Raw genomic sequence first — 21,334 nt, forward strand, 5'->3', positions numbered from 1 at the left:
ATTTTACCTCTCTCAAACAATATCCAATCATCTAATAATCTTTGATTAAAGATCAATAAAATATTAATTAAAAAATTGGTCAATCAACAAATTACAATAATTTTGAAAACCATTTAGCACTTATTAAAAGAGAAACATTTTATTCATCTTTACAGGCATGGCAAACGTCTCAATCCCATTGTCAGACTCTGATGAAAAGTTCATCCTTCAAGCGTTGGAAGTCAGCCATCCCAACCTAAGATTAGAGTCCGTCACGGGAACAGCAGCGGTAGAAGATGGCGCAAACATGATGGGGGTTGTTTCAAGAGTGAAGGTCCTAGGGTGCGACCTTGACACTGGACTCAAGATGGACCTAAGTCTGATAATGAAGCGACTACCCGAGTCCATGGAAAGAAGAGAATTGTTTCTGTGCGATGCAGCGTTCCAAAATGAAGCGAATTTCTACAGAGAAGTAGCTCCTAGGTTAGGAGATCACACCGAGCTGCCGTTTCCAAGAAGTCTCCTTGCTGCTGATGACGTCATTGTTCTCCAGGATCTACGCCAAGAGGGTTTCACAATGGCTGACCGTAGAAGCGGGATGGACCTTGATCATTGTTTAATAGTTATGCAGGTGAGCTGTGATCGCAATCTTGAAAAATATGTTAACTAATAAGGTATTACTTGGTTACTGTCAAAACGATCCTTGGAAGTTAACATCATCAATAATCAGTTATCATTCATTGCGTTGGGGATGCCACCTAAGTGCGTATTTTAACCCAAATATGAGTAAAGGATGAGTGTGCATGGCGTGAGATGATCTGTGTGGCTTTGTTACAAACTAAGATAATTTATTTTATAACCTTTAGGACCATTTATTTGAAGACCAATCATCAGGGACAGCTGGTTCAAGTTTCAAACCATCAAAAAGCTACTGACTTTTTTAGGATCGAACCGGTGACCTTTTGATTGTTAGCGCTCCTCAGCCAGTCGGTATAATATGTTATTCTTAAAATTCTTCAAAGTTTGTTTGGCATCAAAAATTAACAACTATTAGGAAAACAAATTAACTAATATTTAAGCTTTTATTATCGTTTCTACCACTTTTATACAATCAAATAGCGTAATAGGCCTATAACGTTTGTTTTACATAGGAATTTCTGCGTATATGAAAATAAACCATATTGATGAACACAATAAGGCGTGCGTACCGTAATTACATTAAAAACAATAAACATCAAAACAGGTCTGTTCTGACAAAAGAGTGTCTGACCTCAAATATAATATAGCAAGGAACAGACTCTGTTGGTATACTTTTAGGAATTTATTGTGAATTTTCAAATTGTAATCACAGTTAATAAGCTAAAAAACTAAAGAATATAGTTCTACAATATTTTGTTGTTAGGAGATTTAAGTACTCAACAGTAGTTATTAAAAGTTGTCCTAATGAAAGATTTAAAGATGACAAAATGAATGAATGAATATTTTGTACTTGGCTGCAATGGCATTTTCGTGGTGAAATAATCTGTTATGTATTTCATACTTCCATCCAGTTAGACGATCACTTACATAATTATTTAATAAGTATTCAATAACCAGTAAGTTAGTACTCTGAAGACGGACTGACCAAAAAAATTGTTTTCAGGAACTCGGAAGATATCACGCAGTGTCCTACGCGATGAAGCATCTACGACCCGATGAGTTCAAAAAGGTGAGCTCTTCCGTCAAGGAGGTATTCATCCACAAAGGAAACACTTTACTGATAGGATGTATAGACCACTGCGTCGGCATGGCTCTGAAAGCGGCCAAAGATCAGGATGCAACAGTTATTGAACGACTAAAGAGCTATCTTGGGAAAGGAATAGATTCATTAACACCACACGTAATTCCCTACGAGCCACTTGCTGTGATCTGCCACGGAGACTTCCACAGCAACAACATTCTCTTTCGATATACTGAAAACAACAACAAACCAATTCAAGCTGCATTTGTTGATTTGCAAGGCTGTAGATATGCGTCTCCAGCTATTGATATTCTATACTTCATTTTCTCCAGTAGCTCTTCTGACGTGTTGAAGAATCATTTTGTTTCATTGGTGTCTACATATCAAAATTCCCTGGAGAGCCATCTAGGAAACATTGCTCCTTTCGCCGAAATCCCTTCGTTGGATGAGGTTATGTGTGAGGTTAGGAAGAGATTGGACTACGGATTGGTCATGTCTCTCCTGATGCTTCCGATGGTGTCAGCTGATAAAGTTACTTTCGACCTTAACAAGGTCAGTGAAGAGACAATGTCAGAAGTTCAGCAAAATGTGGAGAAGAACATGGTCAACGAAGAGTACCATCGTCGGGTCAATGATCTTTTGCTGCTCATTGCTAAAGAGAATCTTTTGGTTTGCTAAATGAGTGCTTTTGTTTGGTTGTGATTACCTATAGTTTGTATGACGTAACCTGTATTCTGAGTCTCCGTCTACTAGGCCTGGCCTGATAACCATTAGCTAGTCCTCAGGTTAATGTAGAGCCAGGAGACAGGTTCCACTATCCCACCATATAGAGGTTCCTATACTCTGTAAAATAGAGTCTGTCTTCTGACTCTGTCTATCTTGGGACTGAGTTATTGTAAAAGCCCAGGTGAATCCAAGTCATACGGAGAGCCAGGAGACAGGTTACATAATACAGACTATAATAGATAAAATGAGTATTATTATCAAAAATAAATTGTATTACAGTATTATGTAAGGTAGCTATGTATATGTACAGTACGTACTATATCAGAAGTACAAAATACAATTCAGTATTGAACGCGTTTTTGTCGAATCAGTTTGAATTTTCAAGATAAATCCAAAGATTAAACGTTAACCAAAATGTCAATAATTTGCCCATTGCCATATTTCTCAGATATATCAAAACCAACTGACTTTTCTCGTTTTGGTACAAAAATATGTAATAAAATTGACAACAATGCAATAAATATTCTGTTAGGTGATCGTGCAAGTTACAGTCTGTTTACAGTTATGCAATAAATCAATTTTGTTACTCTGTAGTGATGTAAATATTAAGTGTTTTGTATAATATGTGAACATTCGTTGAGTTTTCCCAAAATGAATGTTATATAAACAATGTATTAATAATAAATGGATTCAATAATGAGATAACATATTTGAGATCAAAATATTGTATAGTTTATTGTATACATAACCATTGTATACATAAGTTCCTAGTGAGTATTTTATTGCATTATTTTGCGTTACTGTAGTGATCTAACAAATCAAATTAGTTTTTTTAAGTAGTCTTAGGTGTTAAAATGATAGGCTGAATGTATCTTTCTTTAATTGGAAAATGTAATATGCATGCGATTTCGGTAGGTACTAAAAGAGGTTGTTCTTATTGTAGGATTTAACTTGGTTTTTTACCTATTCTGTTATACGAGTATATTTAGCAAGTATTTTCAGCAACCATAATCAAAATTAAAATAAATTACTGATGTTAAAAGAACTTTAAAAAATAAATAATATGCAATCTTGCTAAAAAAAAACATCGACTTGTTATATTAAGCCTTGATCTGACCAATAATATTAAAAAAATTTTATAGTGTATGTTCAGAGTAACCGATAAACATACAAACAATAAAACACACATATGTATGTTTTTTTATGGATGTAAGAGTGCTCAGTTGTAAGACATTTTGATAAGAAAATACACAGGAAACAGAGAATTCGGTAAATACAGGATGATCTCTACTATGTGTTTTGCTACCACAGTATTTACCAGTGCTTGTCAATATATGTACCTGGTATTTTTAACTGATAATACATATAGTATAGTTTTGAACGCCTGATACTGTTATATAGCCAACTTAATAGAACTGCACACAACCTAATAATCAAAACCATTACACACAAATTAACAACAACAACAACAACAAGGTGATAAAACCTTTAAAACAATACGTTTTTTTTATTGTTAACAATTGTAACGACTAAGATTTAACTGAATTTATTGAATCATTTGTTTTTAATTTGAAGAAATATTAAGAAAAAGTAAAAGGTTATGAAATCTTATAGTAGTTTACGCATCGATCGCGTATAGTGTTAACGACACGAGTAAAAATTTAGTACGAGCTTTGGTGAGTGTCGTTAAGACTATTTACGCAAGTTGCGTACACTAATTTACCTATGGCCGTTTTTTAATTACCACCAATCATTACTCATAACGTTTAAAAGATGTGATGTTTTCGTATTAAACCTCTCATTTCCACTGACACTGATGCAACCACTTGTCCTAACCACTTACTCATTGTTAAATCGATTAAATCGGTCTTAATACTGTAGCTCATAAGTTGAAGTTCGAAGCATTAAAATTTCTCTCAATCCTTGAAACTTATTGGTCCGTTACTCCTGTTATTAAGTAAAACAATTCTGTTAAGTGAATCTATTTCAATTCTAAGAACTGTACTGAAAATGCCAGTTTAAAACACGGTCACATGGGCAAAACTAATTACCTTATAACAGTTCCAACTTAATTTTCAAGCATGTATAAAATAATTAACAAAAATAATTTTCTAAAACTGTAGTATAATATTATAACAGTTTTTTAAAATTATTTTTCCTACAACAAAAAAAATTACTTTTTAATTACATATACGTTTAGTAGCTGTAGCATAGCATTATAAACGAAAAACACAGATAAAAATTTATTGCACTTGTATGAAATATAATTGATTATTAGAAATTCCTTCAGTCAATAGTGATATGTTAGTTCCACGTTTCTCACCCAGGTGGTGTTATCAGCGTTGTGTTATATGTAGGTGAACCGGACAAACAAGTCGACCGAAAGCGAAAGTTGTCTGACACAGCAGCAATAAGTAGGTGTGATGATTGTTAAACAACATTCTGTAAAACAAGGCTCGGTGGTCTAGGGGTATGATTCTCGCTTAGGGTGCGAGAGGTCCCGGGTTCAAATCCCGGCCGAGCCCCATTAATTTTATATAATGGGAATAATTGTAATTTTTTACGCCCTAACGCTATTGAGTTTATTTTGATGAATTAGTATTTCGATTCATAAGTTCATATATTTGTGATAAAAGACTTTGGCTAAATTGGAAACGGTAGACAACAATTATCAACTTTTTCAATAATTGTAATGTGACAAGCTGGAAGAGGTACCTAATGAACATTTAACTCAATGTATCATGTTTACCTATTAAGAGGGTTCCCTACCCCCGCCTAAAAACGTTAGAAAACCGCTTCGCGCGGTATCATATAGCGATTCTAGTTTTAACATTTAAATTGTGAACCAAACACCATTTTGTACATAAAGAGTGGTACTACTAAGTTTGCTTTTTAAAAAATGTCTATGCTTTCGCAATCAAGGGCAACGACTTGTCAAAGTTAGTGAACTTTAACTGTAAAGTTCACTAACTTTGACAAGTCGTTGCCCTTGATTGCGTAAGCATAGACATTTTTTAAAAAGCAAACTTAGTAGTACCACTCTTTATGTACAAAATGGTGTTTGGTTCACAATTTAAATGTTAAAACTAGAATCGCTATATGATACCGCACGAAGCGGTTTTCTAACGTTTTTAGGCGGGGGTAGGGAACCCTCTTAACTAATGTAAATACTATACTTTTTAAGATACAAATATTCATATGAGCTATAATGTTATAATTTATACAGGGCGATTGAAAAGTCTGGTTACGGCTTAATATTAAAAAAAAATGATAAACGTAGACCTACAAAACTTGGAATCAAGTTATAAGGCATATAAATCTATCTTAACACATATCCAGTGATCCGCTACCTCCTCAGGGGGACGGCCCGCCAGGAGTCAGAAGAAAATCTTAAATAGAAGCATAGGTCAATATGCACATCAAATTAAAGGTCTTCACTTTTAGATTACGATGCCGTAAATTCAAGCTCAATAGAATGCCTGAGTAAAAAATGGCAGCCGTTTAAAGGTTGACATCTGCCATTTTGCGCAGGATCAACCCTTTGAAGTGCGGTTTGCGACATTGTATTCTACTAAAAAAGACCTTTAATTTTATGTGCATATTGACCTATGCTTTTATTTCAGATTTTCTTCTGACTCCTTGTGGGACGTCCCCCTGAAGAGTTATTGAATCACTGAAAATGTGTTTATATAGAGTTTTATGCCCTGTAACTTTGTACCAAGTATTTTAGCTCTATCTGCATTTTGTTTTAAAATATTAAGCCGTACCCAGACTTTTCAATCACCCTGTATACTATTAATCGCATATAGTATACCAATTTTTAACGAATCCCCATTTTTAAATGTTACTGTTTAAGTTGAAAACTTAGCTGTTCATTTGCAGGCGATACTATTGAGCCACTCAATAAACAGATTTAAAAATTACAATATTGTATATGCTTGGATCGATTTATACTTTTATAGATTGTCCATTCAATATTACATTTCTCGGTAGACAATATTCACAACAAACAATTACCAATGACCATAGTAAAACGTATCAAACACGTAGTATTTGAAAGATTATTGCGGATGATTTCTATCATAATTAATTAGCAAGAAATGCAATTTTAGCTGATTGATTAACATGTTTTCGGTACTTTTTTCGCATAATCCAGATCCTGAAATGTCGAAAACACTTTTTTCACTAATCGTGATGATAAATGTCCACTACAATCCCTAAAATATCATACCCACCATCACCAAAATTGAACTTTAAACAAATGAAGACTTAGTAACTACTTATATAGTACTTTAGACCACAACATAATTTATACTACCCTTATATTATATTCTCACACATTTTGTTAGAAGTACTCTATGCATACTATCTACTGTTTGCCATTTAAAGATAAAACCATATTTTTATCAATTGTTATGATCTATTTATATTACTTGTTTACATAATCTTCCGTTCTCAAACCATGTTGATAAACCATCATTTACCTATTTCATCTCTTTTATTGAGTAAAATCTTATCAATCATACAAACTAACACATTCAAATCCCCAATAATAGTATTTGCTGGATGACCAGTTAACTAGACCTTATACATAGTGGTAGCTTAGGTAGCACTCACATCCATTAATGGAGATCACTATAGATAGGAATCTGACATTTAGATATTTTATAGAGACAGAAGAAAAAAGATATTTGGTAATAAAAATAAAACAAAAAAAATAAAGCTGTGATAAAATATGTAGTAACTAATTATTGCTGGTAATTTAAAATCAGTTTTATTACCTTTCATATGACTATTAGCATTTACTATACACAGAGTAGAATTTCCATCCAATTCAAAAAAAAAAAAAAAAAAAAAAAACGGTACAATCTGTTTACTAACGACAATATTCTGTGTAAAGTGATAAATTAATCAGCTATTGGAATGAATTTTAATTAATACGAGAGGTCGTCCCATGGTCTAAAACTCGACCAAGAATATCTAATGTTCAGACTTCTCTATTTTCATCCCATGCTGTAAATAAAACATGTGATGGGAATTTCTTCCATTTGTTTTGATTTTCTGTTTATATTTCGTTGTTATTTCGTCATTGGCATGACAACCGATAAGGCCCATGTTATTTTTTTCAATTTTGCTCTTATTTTTGAGCCTATTTTAATTTGGATTCTGCCCACCTACAGAAAAATACCTTTCTAACAGTATGCGTAGATTTTCCCTACGATGCACACGAGCTGAGAAAACTGGTTTTAAAGAAACACACTTGACTTTTATTATATAGATTTAACAGAATACATGAGTACTCTCTGGTCCTGAACTTCAACTATTTTCAATTTTTACTTTACATAGGAAATTCTCTGGGTAAATGATACTGGACACTTAATATCCATATGACTTCATCGTTCTACACTTGGCTATTATTTTAAGTGCAGCTGATTAAACTAAAATACAAATACCTAGGATGAGCTTTGTCTTAAACGTTCTACTTTATATCGAAGACAGAGGACTGTCCGAATAAACATGGCTACTTCACTGTTGACGCCAAAGGTCAAAGAATAGTTTGAATCCTGCAGGTGTTTGACTGTAAACAAAACCTGTCTGCGAAAAAAAATCAATCCCTCAACAAAAGTCACGAAACAACAATTTTGATTAAACTAAAAACTGACCACGCAGTTACACATAGAGGACTTTTTCGATTAATAACCAAACAATATACAGGGTGGCTGAAAAGTAACTTGCACCCCTCTTAACTTTTCAACCATTTGAGATATTTGAAATCTGTTTGCGGCAACCTTCTTAGATATGAAGGGCTACAATAGTTATGGTCAATTTTGAACATTTTTCCCTTAGGGGTAGGTGAATGATTAAAACAATGATCATTAAAAGTAATTTTGAACTGCCATTTTGTTATTAATGGTCCGATTTCTATTTTCTTTATGTTAATTTTTATGTTTTGTCAAAACCTGTAAAATGATACCAAACTCGACTATACTTGCTATTTCAAAATTTTGAGCTACCCCCTACCCCCACTACCCCTAAGGGCAAAGTTTTCAAAACTGACCATAATTATTGTAGGCTCTTCATATCCAAACAAGTTGCCGCAAACCGATTTCAAAAATCTCAAAGAGTTAAAAAGTTAAAGGGGGTGCAAGTTAATTTTCAGCCACCCTCATGGTTATTTGGATTTGAAACGTTTTAGGGCGCCATTTTGTTATTGGTCGGCCGATTTTGGTTTTCTTTATGTCAATTTTTATGTTTTGTCAAGACCTGTAAAATGATACCAAACTCGACTATACTTGTCATTTGAAAAATTTTGAGCTACCCCCTACACAAAATACCCCTAAGGGCAAAATTTTCAAAATTGACCATAACTATTGTAGCTCTTCATATCTAAGAAGGTTGTTGCAAACAGATTTTAAATATCTCAAATGGTTGAGAAGTTAAGGGGGGTGCAAGTTACTTTTCAGCCACCCCGTATTCATTAAAAAATACAGTAAATAAACAAACTGCATTAAATACCTAAAATAACAACACCAATTCCGTTTAACATGTAATAGTTATGTTAGGTACTAGTAGAGGTTGTATTGTAGCAGGAATAACAAACATCAAATAGCAAACCCAATCTATTCAGTTGCTACGGGACAATAACACCTAAGTATACCGAGAACTGTGTACTCAAGTCTAGTGATAAGCTTGTCCTTGCAACGACCGTTGTATCCTAGCCAGCAGTGTGCTCCCTGGGATTACTTTTTGAGTCCTTCTGTCACTAAAGTGATTGAAAAAAGTATGTTTCTGTGCGCGAGTGCGCGCAATTTTCTTCAGAATGAGCTTACTTAGTTATTAAATTATGGTAGACTGGTAAAACGCAATGGTAAAAAGTTGTGGTTTTTTGCGTGTGGATTTTTAAATGAACTACTGTTTAAATGGGAATATAAGAGAATAATTGGGAGACTTTTCAATTTATATCATATCTACCAAATCAACCTAATGATGCAATTTCACTATTAGGTATATCTGGAGTTATGTTTTAGATAATTTTAGATTTTAGTTAAGTTTTAGATTGATATCAAAAATAATAATGGATCAATAATAATGTCGATTTGTAATTACATGTTAGATGGCGTATTAGATAAAGTGATAAATATTACATTGAAATAATTAAAATAAGATTTAAAATATAAATAAAGTTTCATTATTGATTTAAATTTAATTTAAAACTCATGCTGCATAGTGTGTTTTACATGTTAGTAATGTACAATGTGGATAAGTAAATTAAACGATATTGTTTATCATAAATATACATTTAACTACCAACTATATCACGGTCAACAACCGATTGATGTGACCCTTGGTTTTATATATATTATTACGTTTAAAGTAATAAAATGATAAATTCATTTAACGTTTACGGTAGTAATTGTGATCAATAGGAATTCTTGATCTTTTTACTATCACTGAATAATTTCTTTAGTACTAGTTTTCACAAAGCAATGTAGTTATAAACAAACTAGTGCCTAAAAATCAAGTGTTATAGACGTTTCTTTTATTTACTGTCCCTAAAAATCAATCATATCACGAACACTATATTGCGGTTTGCAATGTCACACACTATCAAAATTGATAAGATTAGAGTATCAGAACCCGTGTAAGCACTAACATAATTTTTAAGTAGGAGTAGAACGGTAGAACCCAACAATGATTTTGTGTGAGTTTTTGTGACAAAAATATTCAACATAAAATATTTTCACAAGATAAAACCACCTGCGTTAATTAATTAAGGGAATTTAGCTTTTTGAGTTTTTTACAAAGTGAAATTTCGGAGAAATGTTGGTGCAAAACCCCCGCTTCAACTGAAAACCCCAAAGTGTTGTGTTGTTTAAATAACCAACGCAAATATTTCTAGCATATATGAGTGGAAGTTATTTATTCAAAACTCATAAAATTATTATTTTTACAACACGTTTATCTATAAAACATTTTTATCGACAAAATATTAAACGACATTTTTAAACTCTGAAAAATGGTTCACCCTTTAGTATTTATAATTAGGTAACTCAGTAATAAACATTATTTTTTATTGTGTATACTTTATAAGTTTCACCAACATTGCTTATTAATTGTAAGAACGTTCATAAACACCTTCTCGATTATAAAAAGTTTTTATATCTCGTAATCAAAATTGCATTGGAAAATTTCGTTAATATTTAAAATAAATTAGGTGTAGGACTTAAAATATTTTTGGCCATTGAATTACCTAAATTATTTTTGCTGTCGATACTTAACATTACTGGGCAAAAATGTGTATGCAATAAAGATTGTAAACATTGTTTTCTGATTTTTGGGACAGAAAAAAAACTTTTAACTGCCACTTTCAAGACAACAGTCTAGGTTGAACGACCTGTTTTTAGGTTATTCGGTCGTCCTGTCAATAACAGAGGCCTCCCTTGCACGTGTACAGAGTCTGTAGTTAACAAATATTAAAAAAAAAAAATACATTTTTTCGATGGAGGATTTGAACAGACAATGAGAACTGATCATTAATATTGTTTTATAGGTATTGCAATTGACAAAATACTGTATATTAATTGGAGAACCTGATGCCAAACGCATCAAGCGTAAATAAAACAAAAATAATTTTTATTATTAGGTAAATAAAGTTAGTCAAATAAAAACCATAATAAAAAAATAAAATAAATAAAATACATAAAATACAAATAATACCTAAAATACCTAAAATACAAAAAATATATAAAATACATAAAATAAATAAAATAAATAAATCAACAAAATTAATTAAATAAAACAAATAAATGAAATAAATAAATCAAATAAATCAAAAATAAAATAAAAACTACAAAATAAAATACATAAAACTAATAAAATAAATAACGTCTTTATATATCCAGCATAATTCTAATACAAGGTTCTGTTTTACAATATGCAGACTTTTGTCATGTATATGTAAAGAAAAATACTAGGCTAGTTCCTTTGAAAAACTTAGTTACAGAAAATATCGTTAACTCATTTCTTGATTGACCTATAGCTTTTATGCTTCACTCCTGTTGACAAAGCATTGAAAACTAGAGATCCAAAGTAGAGAATTCATTCCAATCTCAGTTCTGACCCGCTAACTACAGTCCTTCCATTGACCATTGACTATATATACCTGTAGGTATATATAGTCAATGGTACTACGCTCACAAACCTCAGATCTTTGTACCAATTTGGTACTCAGATAATTGAAGTTTGAAGGTCAGAGATTTTCCTTATGGACAGTGTGTACGCTTTCAATCTGAATTCACTTAGTCTAATTTGTTTAAATTATGAACAAACCTTAGAGTGTTAGGCCTATTCTGAAGCCTTGTCAGTACTGTATTTTTATCAAGTTTCGTTTAGCATCGGTTTTAAAATTTGTTTTATCGCTAATATACTTAAATATCTTCAAATAGAATACTACTACTAAGAACTAGAATATCTAATTACTTCTAATTACTAGAATATCTTCAAATATTCCCTCAATTCATATGGGTATAGTGTTCAATAAAATTATTTATGCATATTAATTACTTGTAAAATAGCTTTACAGTTTAAATGAGTATAACAATAACTAAAACATAAACACTTTTGATAATTATGTTACTTGTAAATTTATACCAGTTAACCAACATCAATGTATAACCCAAACTTGAGGTAATGCGACAAAGAAAATGACTATTTAGTTTTTAAACAAATAACCAGAGTGAAACAACGTCAGTTTGATCAGATAGTGCCAGACACCAGGGGAACATTTCCCATTACTGAGCTTGCTTGACCTAGATTTTAGCGGTTAGAAACATTTGTAGTAGACATGAGATTGCTAAAACAGTTCCCACCAAAACCAATCCTAGAGTGTGTTTGACTTCAGGTTGTATTATTGAAACAAATTGAAAGTTTATAAGTTTCATGACCATTCGATGTTTGCAACAAATACATTTATGACTTTCCAAATCCATTTATGTAAAATATTTGAAACTGTTTTGATTTAACGGGAATATGCAATTGTTTTTTTTTGTCTCATCCCACAGATATTTATCAGAAACAGTATGGATCATAAACATAAATAAATGGTGTAACAGGCCCCAAACTTATACTAATAACATTAACACATGACGTTTTTGGAAAGTTTAGTTAAAATGATAGTACATGTTAAATTTTGAGCCGGTGACGTATATTAGATTATGTTTATAATAAACTATACCATTTCTGTTCTAATATTCGTGGATCGTCTTAAATAATTTTTTTATGTTTGTCTATTAAATAAGTTCCCTGTTGTGTTTGCGTTTGTTAAATTAATTTACGGCTGTTGTTTTGTACCTATATATATATATATATATTTATTTTGTTGTTGTTGTTGTATTTTACTATTTCTTTTGTTAGCCTACCGGTATTGTACTTGTTGTTTCCTTTTTTTCATTGTTGTCATGTCTCGGTTGCATATTGTTAAATATTGTTGTTGTTATGTTTTTACACTTCATATTTTACCTGTTGTTATTATCTTTTGCGCCATATTATTATGTCTTTTGCATCTTATGCCTGCTTCTCTTTTTCATTCTTATTAATTGCACATATTTTAGTAGCCTGTACCAAATTTGCTATGTCTTACACTTGAAATGTTTTCAGCCTATAAATGTATTTTTATTTTCTTTTATACTGGTTATGTATTTTGCATGTCATGTCTGCTTTCTAATTTATTCTTATTATTATTGCTCATATTTATTACCTAATTATGCTATGTTTATTAAATGATTAAATCCTATTAATGTATATACTAATGTAAAAATGGTGTTACCGTTGAAAGAATAAATAAATAAATAAATTAGAGAGGATAAGATGTATTTATTTAGAAAATGTTAACTAATTAAGTTATTGTATCTTTAAACTAAATCAAAAATATAATCTGTTATAAATTAAGTTAATTTTCATACCATGTTTATCAATCAGTTTCTTCGACTGAAAAACAAAAAAACAGTTTACACAAATAAGAAGTAGAAAAAGCGAAATACGAAGTTCATAATAAATATTGTGATTTATGTGAGGTATTAGGTAATTATTAATTATTTTACAAATTATATTTGGAACAAAAGCCTCAAATGTTCGTGTCCGTGATAAGACTAACTATTACGTTCTTAATGCACCCTTTCTCTTCGGATTTTTGTCGAAAATAAATCTTATTTCACAATTTTGTAATTATTTTGTTTTAATTCAACGATCTTAAATAAAATATTTAGGTTAATTTGTGGCCTAAATTGTAAAATTGGGTCTCAATAGTGTAAATAGTAAACACCCCCACGGCAACAAACCTTTTGACTAAGTGAGTTTCAATTTTCCTAATTATTGTACTTTAACTCCTTAAATATCTCCTTAAAATCTATATTATTCCCTATTAAAATAACATTAGTTTAATAAATACTTAGGTTTTCTGCTCAATAGTACTTAGGGAAAATAATCATAGTTACAGTTTGTGTGTGAAATGTTAATAGTTTACTATAAAATTGATATATTTTCCAATTTTGATCAAAATATGTAAATAAACAAACAAACTACAAAAGTATACTTATTTTCCAAAAGAATAACATGGGCATTTTATATACACAGTGTTTTGGGATTTTCTCGTCAATCATTAAGCGCATAACAACTCTTAAATATACCAGTACTAAATTATTTGTTTTAGGAAAGACAAATTATTAGAAAAACGAATTTTAGCTCCATAACAATCCCGTAAACCGTTCCTATAGTCCGATCGTGCTGGTTCGTAGACTCGTTTGAATAAACAGGCTTACACTTTAATACCTAATATCATCAAGATTTGATAAATTTTCCTAGATTTATCTTGTTTACGGACACACATATGTATAATATACACAGAATATATTCAATACATATTATGTAATTTTGAACAGATGGCGTTTTCGGAACCTGGGAACCTCAAAACGAACAAATAAAACGGTCCCGGGTCCAGGTCTTCCCATGAGTCACGCATTAATAGCTTATTCCCTATATAGAAAACTCATTAAACCGTCTAAATAAAACAATTTATTTCTATTTGTCTAGAAATATATTAAACCAAATCTATCCTTGAGACCAAAATTACGTTACATAATGTTTTCATCCACTTCAGCCCATCAGTATTCACTCTATGACACCTTAAGGTCACCTCAACCATTTATCGGTCACTTTAAGTGCCAACCGTATGAAGCACTTATCAGTCCCAAGGCCACTTCGTGATCTTGACCCACTTATCAGTCAAAGCTATATTTGCAGCTGCTAACAGCTGGGCGAAGGCCGTGCTTTTGCGAGTCGTTCAACTCCTCTCCCAGTGGAATAGGCCAACCTTGTCTGGTCTTTGACTCGACGATTGCGAATGATTTGATGGTCTGGAGTCGATAGTGTGCTGATGATTCACATTTTGCAGCCAGGAAATAATTTGGCTGATATGACATTTTATACATGTAATATGAGTCAATTGCTTACTAAAATTTCTATTGTATTGGGAATGGATTATTTTAATTTTATTATGGTTATTTGATTTTGGATATATTTTAGTATTTTATCACGTGTATCCAACTCGATGTGTTTGTATTTAACCTAAATAGAAATCCGTAGGCTATATCCTAAGAGAATAGGAAGAAAAAAATGTGTGCCATGTGAGTCTTTGGCTGAAAGTAAAGTTGTTTGTAAGATTTATTACAATTTACGTAGGAGGAATTATAGCTAAATTTACTAATAGGGCTCTAAATATTATTCTTGTTTGATTTATATTATTTTTTATGTTGCTAATGGTAGGATGGACTGTAAAATAAAATGTTCAGCTAAATTATAGCATAATGATAAAAAGACTGGTGTTGCAAATATCTCACGTCTAAGTGTGTTAAAGCTAAATATACTGGATCAAATAAATCCAGTTTTTTTATAAACATACTTCTTTCTTAAGAGGAAGAAAAAACTCGTTTCTTGCCTTGCAAAAAATCTACAACTGGGATAAAAGAGTGTTTAAATTACAGAACTAAATCCTTTCTTCTCAACACCTCTCTAATTTAAATCAAAGAGGAAATCCGACAACGGATTAACTGGTAAAGTAAAACCTAATTTTTTTACACACAATAGTCTACTGCCTACTGTCATTAAAATAATTGATTATTACAAGTGACACAGAGAAATTCTGACCGATTCGTAACGGAGAAAGCTTTATCAGTCTCGCTGTTTGCTCTAGATACGACAGTTATTCATATAAGGTGTATACTTTCACTACACACATGGCTCGGTGGTCTAGGGGTATGATTCTCGCTTAGGGTGCGAGAGGTCCCGGGTTCAAATCCCGGCCGAGCCCGGATATTTTATATTTTTATCAATTAAGCTGATTTATTTTGCCGTACCATGAAGATACTGTAATATATATTTTACCCTCAACAATTGAAGTTGAATCATGAAGTCATTACAAGTTGTTCTGAAAAGCATTATATAATGAGAAACTCCTTATTATAGTTCGGCCGCTTAGAAAACGACCTGCGCGCTAATGCTAAACCAATGCTGGAGGAGGTCGTTTTCTAAGCGGCCGACCTATAGTAATGCAATTTTTATTGATTTATTCCACCTTTATTTCTACCACCTTTAGAAACTTTTTCCCTAAGTGTTTTCCGTCTTGTGATGTCTTGCAGTGTGCTAATGTGAGAATCCTGAATTCTTTAAGTTTTTCATACTTCTTTATTGGAATATATATAGCTAGGTAAATAGATAGTCCCTCTCTTTTATGTTGGTTACACCAGGACAAATTTTAAAATGAACACTGTACACTTTTATATAATATAAAAACCTTTTGGTTGGTTAATTTCGCCCGAACCCCCGAACTTATTTTTATTTAAACGTCAAGGCCCAACAACTGAAATTGTATCCCAAAGTTTCTTTCAAAATAGAAATATCAATGGAATCAGGGGTTTCCTATTACAATCCAGTACAACATGGCATTATTTGAAAATACGTCTAATTTATATTTACATGGACTGATGAAATTGTGTTATTACCACCTAGATGTCCCTATCTCAACCCAGTACAAAATAGGCACTGTTTTTTACAAATTCAATCTGTCTCCAAAATAACTCATTTTGAGGTATCGGGGAAAATAATCATTCTGACTAAAAAGTGCACTCTTTTAGGTGTGCAGAGTTTATATAATTTTCCTGTTGTAACCAGCTGATATGTTAAGAGGAGAGGTAGAGGAATTAAGAGGATCCACACTTTTGACCAACCCTGTAGAACATGTTACAGTTGAAAATAAGACACTCTTTTCTTTTCGCAGTGTTAAAATTCAGGTGATCCAGCTCGAACTTTGTTTTTTCTTATCACACATTTACCCCATATTCAGTAGCTGGTGGTCATAGTGGTTATTGTTGTGATTGTATATATATACAACCACAATAACAAAACATAGTAATACCTACTTCCACGTACTGTATATAAATTTAAAGTTTCGTCTAAATTTGTGTGAGCTAAGTAACTCAACAGGTTATACATTGCAACATGATACTTGATCATGGATAAACAGTCTGGAGATATTTCTGTGTAAGCAAACATATGTCTCTCGTCTGTTACACTAATATGTTAGAGGTTAAATATAACATTGGTAGATTAAGCTTATGTAGTTATTAGACCCTAGCTATTCTGTATTGAGTTTAATTATCGTGAAACACTTACGAATACATGAAATGTTATATTTACGATTCCAAATGCAAGGATATACCATCCGTAGTCGTAAAATGAAATGGGAATTCATTATTCTCATTGCAGAAACATAATTCCTTAATTTTACCAACATATGCCTGGAATTTCATTGGTTTTAAAAGGGAAAAAATGGAGAAAATATTATTAGAAAAAAGAAATATTAAATGTTTTTTTTAGCACGTAGTGTTAGTAACACAAACCATTCGTAAAAGTATTGGTTCAAATTAATTATATTTTGTGCTATAAGTATTGTTTGTAAAATATCAAATTATGTTCAAAATAATATTCTGATTAAATGGTTTAGGAAAAGAAATATCAAAATCCACACTGTTCTTTTAGGACTTATCATTATTGAGTATCTATTGTTACAATTATATTTTGGAAATGATATATACGCTTGTAATTTTTATAACTATAAGGTCAACTCCTCCAATAAATGGCTAAAGAATACTCAGAAATTGGTGTAAATGCTCATTGTTTTATTGTCAACATAATAAAAACATTAATTTTGTATGAACAATTCCTTATAACCCTAGAGAGTTAAATAACACAATGCTTAGTTTTACACTAAAAAATACAAGGAACAATGGATGTGATGCCAATATTCTAGAAGTTTATAAATCACATTTAACTCTACAATGTTATACATTTTATCACGTAAGGTACTTAAATTCCTAAATCACAATCATTGAAAAGGTAGTTATTTAAGTTGTTAAAATTGTTTATATATACAAACGTAAGGTACATTGACTCTCAAGGTACAAGTGACATAGTAACACGAGTAATATAAAATAACAATAATAATGTAACTAAGGGTATATAGTTCCTAAGGTACATTCGTTTTTATTTTTACTGGTAATATAATTAAGGTTTTCACTAAAATACAACCTTATAAGGTAGAAAATGCAGACAAAGCTAGAGAATAAAAAACAATAAACCTTTAAAAGTGACCTAATAAAGGCCATGATACTTTTATAATCATCTCTTAAACAAATTAAAGCTAATATATATATATACACAAAAGGAATAGTTTAATGTATACGAGTTAGTTTCTTTACTTCTTCAAAAATATAAGTTACATTGACTCTTTAGGTACAAGTGACATAATACTACTAGTAATAGGAAATACTATTATTCATAACAATGTAAAGGTAGAATCTAAAGTACATCTTGAGGACGTCTTTGACTTAAATAAGTTTCTCTGCAGTCACCAAAGCAAAGATATCGTTGACCCTCTTCCTATAGCTAGCATTCAGAAAACCTTCCTCAAGTTTATTTTGGAACTCAAGGATGTTGTCCTGGTTGACGTCATCGAGATTGACTGCCATGCCGTCGCCAGCTGTGATGACCGGAAGGACCATGAGAGACATGATCAAGCCAAACACAACATGCTTCCTCACCTCAGTCATGATGTCTTCCAGAGTCACGTGACCAAGGCAGCGGTGATAGGCGGAAATGAGGCGTTGGAAGTGGCATGAAGGGGCGCCACTGGTGAACAGGAAGTAGAGGATGTCGAGAGCCGGGGAGGCGTACCTCCAGCCCTGCAGGTCCAGGAAGCAGACGTCCACAGGACAAGAGAACCCCTCGAGGTAGCGGAAGAGGAGGTTGTTGCTCCAAAGATCTCCATGACAGAGCACAGCCATTGGCTCCTGAGGGACCAGGTGGGGTGTGAGTGCGCCGACGCCGCTGCCGAGGAGGGATTTGAGGACGTTGACCACGGGAAGGTCATGGTTGTCGGTGACCTTGAGCGCCATGCTGATGCAGTTATCAATACAGGCAGGCAGGATCAGGTTGTCTTCATGAATAAGCACTTCCGTAGCTCTGGTGCGCAGTTGAGCGAATTGAGAAGGGTCGTTTTTCTTCATGTTGAAAGACATTGCGTGGAACTTGCCCAGTTCCTAAAAACAAATGCTAGTGTCAAAACATATTATCCAAAGTATTTAAAGTCTAGTTATATACTTAGGATTAACGACGGGTTTTATTTATGGGGTTTATTCATTTGCTGAAATACCATTGAAGAGGGATAGCAGGAACTTAATTTGAATTTGTAATAAATAACTAAAAATAAGGTAATTTTTCACTTTTTCCTAAGCTACAAGTACAATTTAATTTTTTATTTAGAGTTTAAAACAATAACACCAACATTGTAAACAATTTGATGAAGAGCTATTATATTTGTTGCAGATAACTGTTTGAGAGGTGATTATATCATTTTCAATTAAGATGGACACCACCTAACTGAGTATTTCAACCCAAATATGAGTGGAAGTGAGTGTATAATATAGAGTAAGAATGTCTAGGATCGGCTTTTCCACTAGCGAGGATCATTTACTCAAAGCCCAATAAGCAGGGTCAAACAGGTTATTGACATTTCTGAGGGTCGAGCTGGCAACCTTTTTATAGTTAGGAAAGCACTGTCCCAACCCATTTTTAAAAACCGATAGCTACACCATGTAACATGAAATCTATTTACAAAATTTACTTTTAGCAACTGTTATCTAAAATTAGTAAGTGAAAACACCCTACACACCTTCATGACAAGCAGGCAATGGTCCAGGTCCAGACCGGCTCTTCGATCAGCTGTTGTGAAGCCATCCTGGCGCAGATCCCTTAGAACTATGACGTCATCAGCAGCCAACAGACATTGTGGGAGAGGAATCTTCTGGTCGCCGCCCAATCGTGGAGCCACTTCGCTGTAGAATTCTGTTTCGTTCAGGAACGCAGCGTCGCAGAAGAACAACTCTCTTCTTTCCACAGACTGCGGCAGTGTCTTCATTATCAGGCTGAAGGTCGTCTTATCGCCACTGTCAAGGTCATGACCGATGACGTTCACTCTGGTCACGACGCTCATGAAGTTTTCGCCATCTTTGACTGCTGCGGATGACGTCATCATGTCCACTCTTATGTTTGTGGGAAGGCATTTGAGGATGGTTTCCTCTTCGTAGGGTGATAGACCGCTTAGTACGGGGGCCATTTCTGGAGAAAAAAAGGTTATGGTGATTTTTCGTTCAGCTAAGGAAATTGTAACTATCTAGGAACACATTTTGTAAAATTACAAATTGTATAACCTTAATGATTTTAGAATTGTTCAAGAGCTACGTCAGTTTAATAGGGAGCTTGAATTACAGTTTAATTTGAATTTCTATAAACTTTTGTCATTACTTCAATTATTATTTTTTAATCTGATAAAAGTCAAATTCCATTGACTTGAAACGTTGAATCAAATGCAAGATGAATTGATATTATATAAAAATGTCCTGTAACAATTTGACAATCAATGTCCATCATATATTTTTTAAATCCAAAGAAAAATAGCTTAAGATTGAAATAAACTATAAAAAAATGTATCAATGCACTATGAGCATTTGACTGAAAAATGGAAGGAGAGACTGTATTTTTCTTGCTTAATATTCCAGGAGAAACTTATAAAATTCCACATAAATAGTAATATTTCATCTTAATTATATCAAATAAAAAGATTTTAAATTACATTTATAAATTATTTTCATCGGTAGCATGGAAGTAAATAATAAAAATTTAAAGTTGATTTGTCGAAAAAAATTTATTGGAAATAAAATCCTTCAGTTACTGCCATACAATATTCAAAACAAATGTAAAATGTATAATTACCTGAATATACCAAGTTAGTATGTAAGTATATTTGCCAATTCAGCTCTGTGCTCAGGTGAACAGCTGTAGAGGTACTGAGTTGCCGCCATAGCGCCGGTGTTTATAAACAGCTGATGTGCGGCCTTCAATCAGGTCAATGGATCCCTACTTGAGATAGGTCTTACCTGTACTCCACACACACTCATTCACACACACTCTCACTACAACACTCTACTACGAGGGCGATGACCTCTGTTGTAGTTGTGTAGTGTCTGGTTCGTTGACTTGTGTTTTAATGAGTGGTGACCCTTCTTGGGTTAAATATCACGTCATTTGATTGGGACTTTCGTGAATTTCAACTGCCAGGTTGGTCACCACTTTCTAAATACTGAACCCGATTTATATGGTGGGTAATTTTTAAAATATTATCAATTATGCTTATTATGATTGGGAGTGAGCTGTTCTAGTAGGAAAATCCAGACCTTGGTCCCTAAAGTTCGGGGTTCAAATCCTACCAAATCACCGGCGGATTTCATTTCGAATCCTCTT

At 32.7% G+C, this 21,334-nt stretch overlaps 2 protein-coding genes and 2 non-coding genes across 4 annotated transcripts; 3 read left to right on the plus strand and 1 right to left on the minus strand.

Annotated features, from left to right (window-relative positions):
• Positions 1-157: 157 nt before the first annotated feature.
• On the plus strand, positions 158-2,377 carry LOC129003556 (uncharacterized). The gene is made up of 2 exons (XM_054431852.1): positions 158-610; positions 1,622-2,377. The coding sequence occupies exons 1-2, from the start codon at positions 158-160 to the stop codon at positions 2,375-2,377; spliced, it is 1,209 nt and encodes a 402-aa protein (XP_054287827.1).
• A 2,501-nt stretch (positions 2,378-4,878) lies between these two features.
• Positions 4,879-4,950, plus strand: Trnap-agg (transfer RNA proline (anticodon AGG)). The gene has a single exon. It is a non-coding gene; the product is annotated as a tRNA-Pro (tRNA).
• A 10,766-nt stretch (positions 4,951-15,716) lies between these two features.
• Trnap-agg (transfer RNA proline (anticodon AGG)) lies at positions 15,717-15,788 on the plus strand. Its single transcript has one exon. It is a non-coding gene; the product is annotated as a tRNA-Pro (tRNA).
• A 2,575-nt stretch (positions 15,789-18,363) lies between these two features.
• On the minus strand, positions 18,364-20,150 carry LOC129003557 (uncharacterized). Its single transcript, XM_054431854.1, has 2 exons — positions 19,707-20,150; positions 18,364-19,074 (listed from the first exon to the last, which is right to left on the minus strand). Exons 1-2 carry the CDS (start codon positions 20,148-20,150, stop codon positions 18,364-18,366), a joined length of 1,155 nt encoding a protein of 384 aa, XP_054287829.1.
• Between the last annotated feature and the right edge of the window lie 1,184 nt (positions 20,151-21,334).

This window comes from Macrosteles quadrilineatus, unplaced genomic scaffold, assembly GCF_028750875.1.
Source record: "Macrosteles quadrilineatus isolate MER2022 unplaced genomic scaffold, UCM_ALF_1.0 Scaffold_9__3_contigs__length_116548681, whole genome shotgun sequence".
Taxonomy (NCBI): Eukaryota; Metazoa; Arthropoda; class Insecta; order Hemiptera; family Cicadellidae; genus Macrosteles; species Macrosteles quadrilineatus.

Bases quoted from the DNA above. Each gene is read 5' to 3' on its own strand.
- LOC129003556 (XM_054431852.1), top strand. From the start codon at position 158: ATGGCAAACGTCTCAATCCCATTGTCAGACTCTGATGAAAAGTTCATC. The intron at 611-1,621 runs GTGAGCTGTGAT...AATTGTTTTCAG, and splicing joins ATTGTTTAATAGTTATGCAG to GAACTCGGAAGATATCACGC.
- LOC129003557 (XM_054431854.1), bottom strand. From the start codon at position 20,150: ATGGCCCCCGTACTAAGCGGTCTATCACCCTACGAAGAGGAAACCATC. The intron at 19,075-19,706 runs GTGTGTAGGGTG...ATTTGTTTTTAG, and splicing joins ATTGCCTGCTTGTCATGAAG to GAACTGGGCAAGTTCCACGC.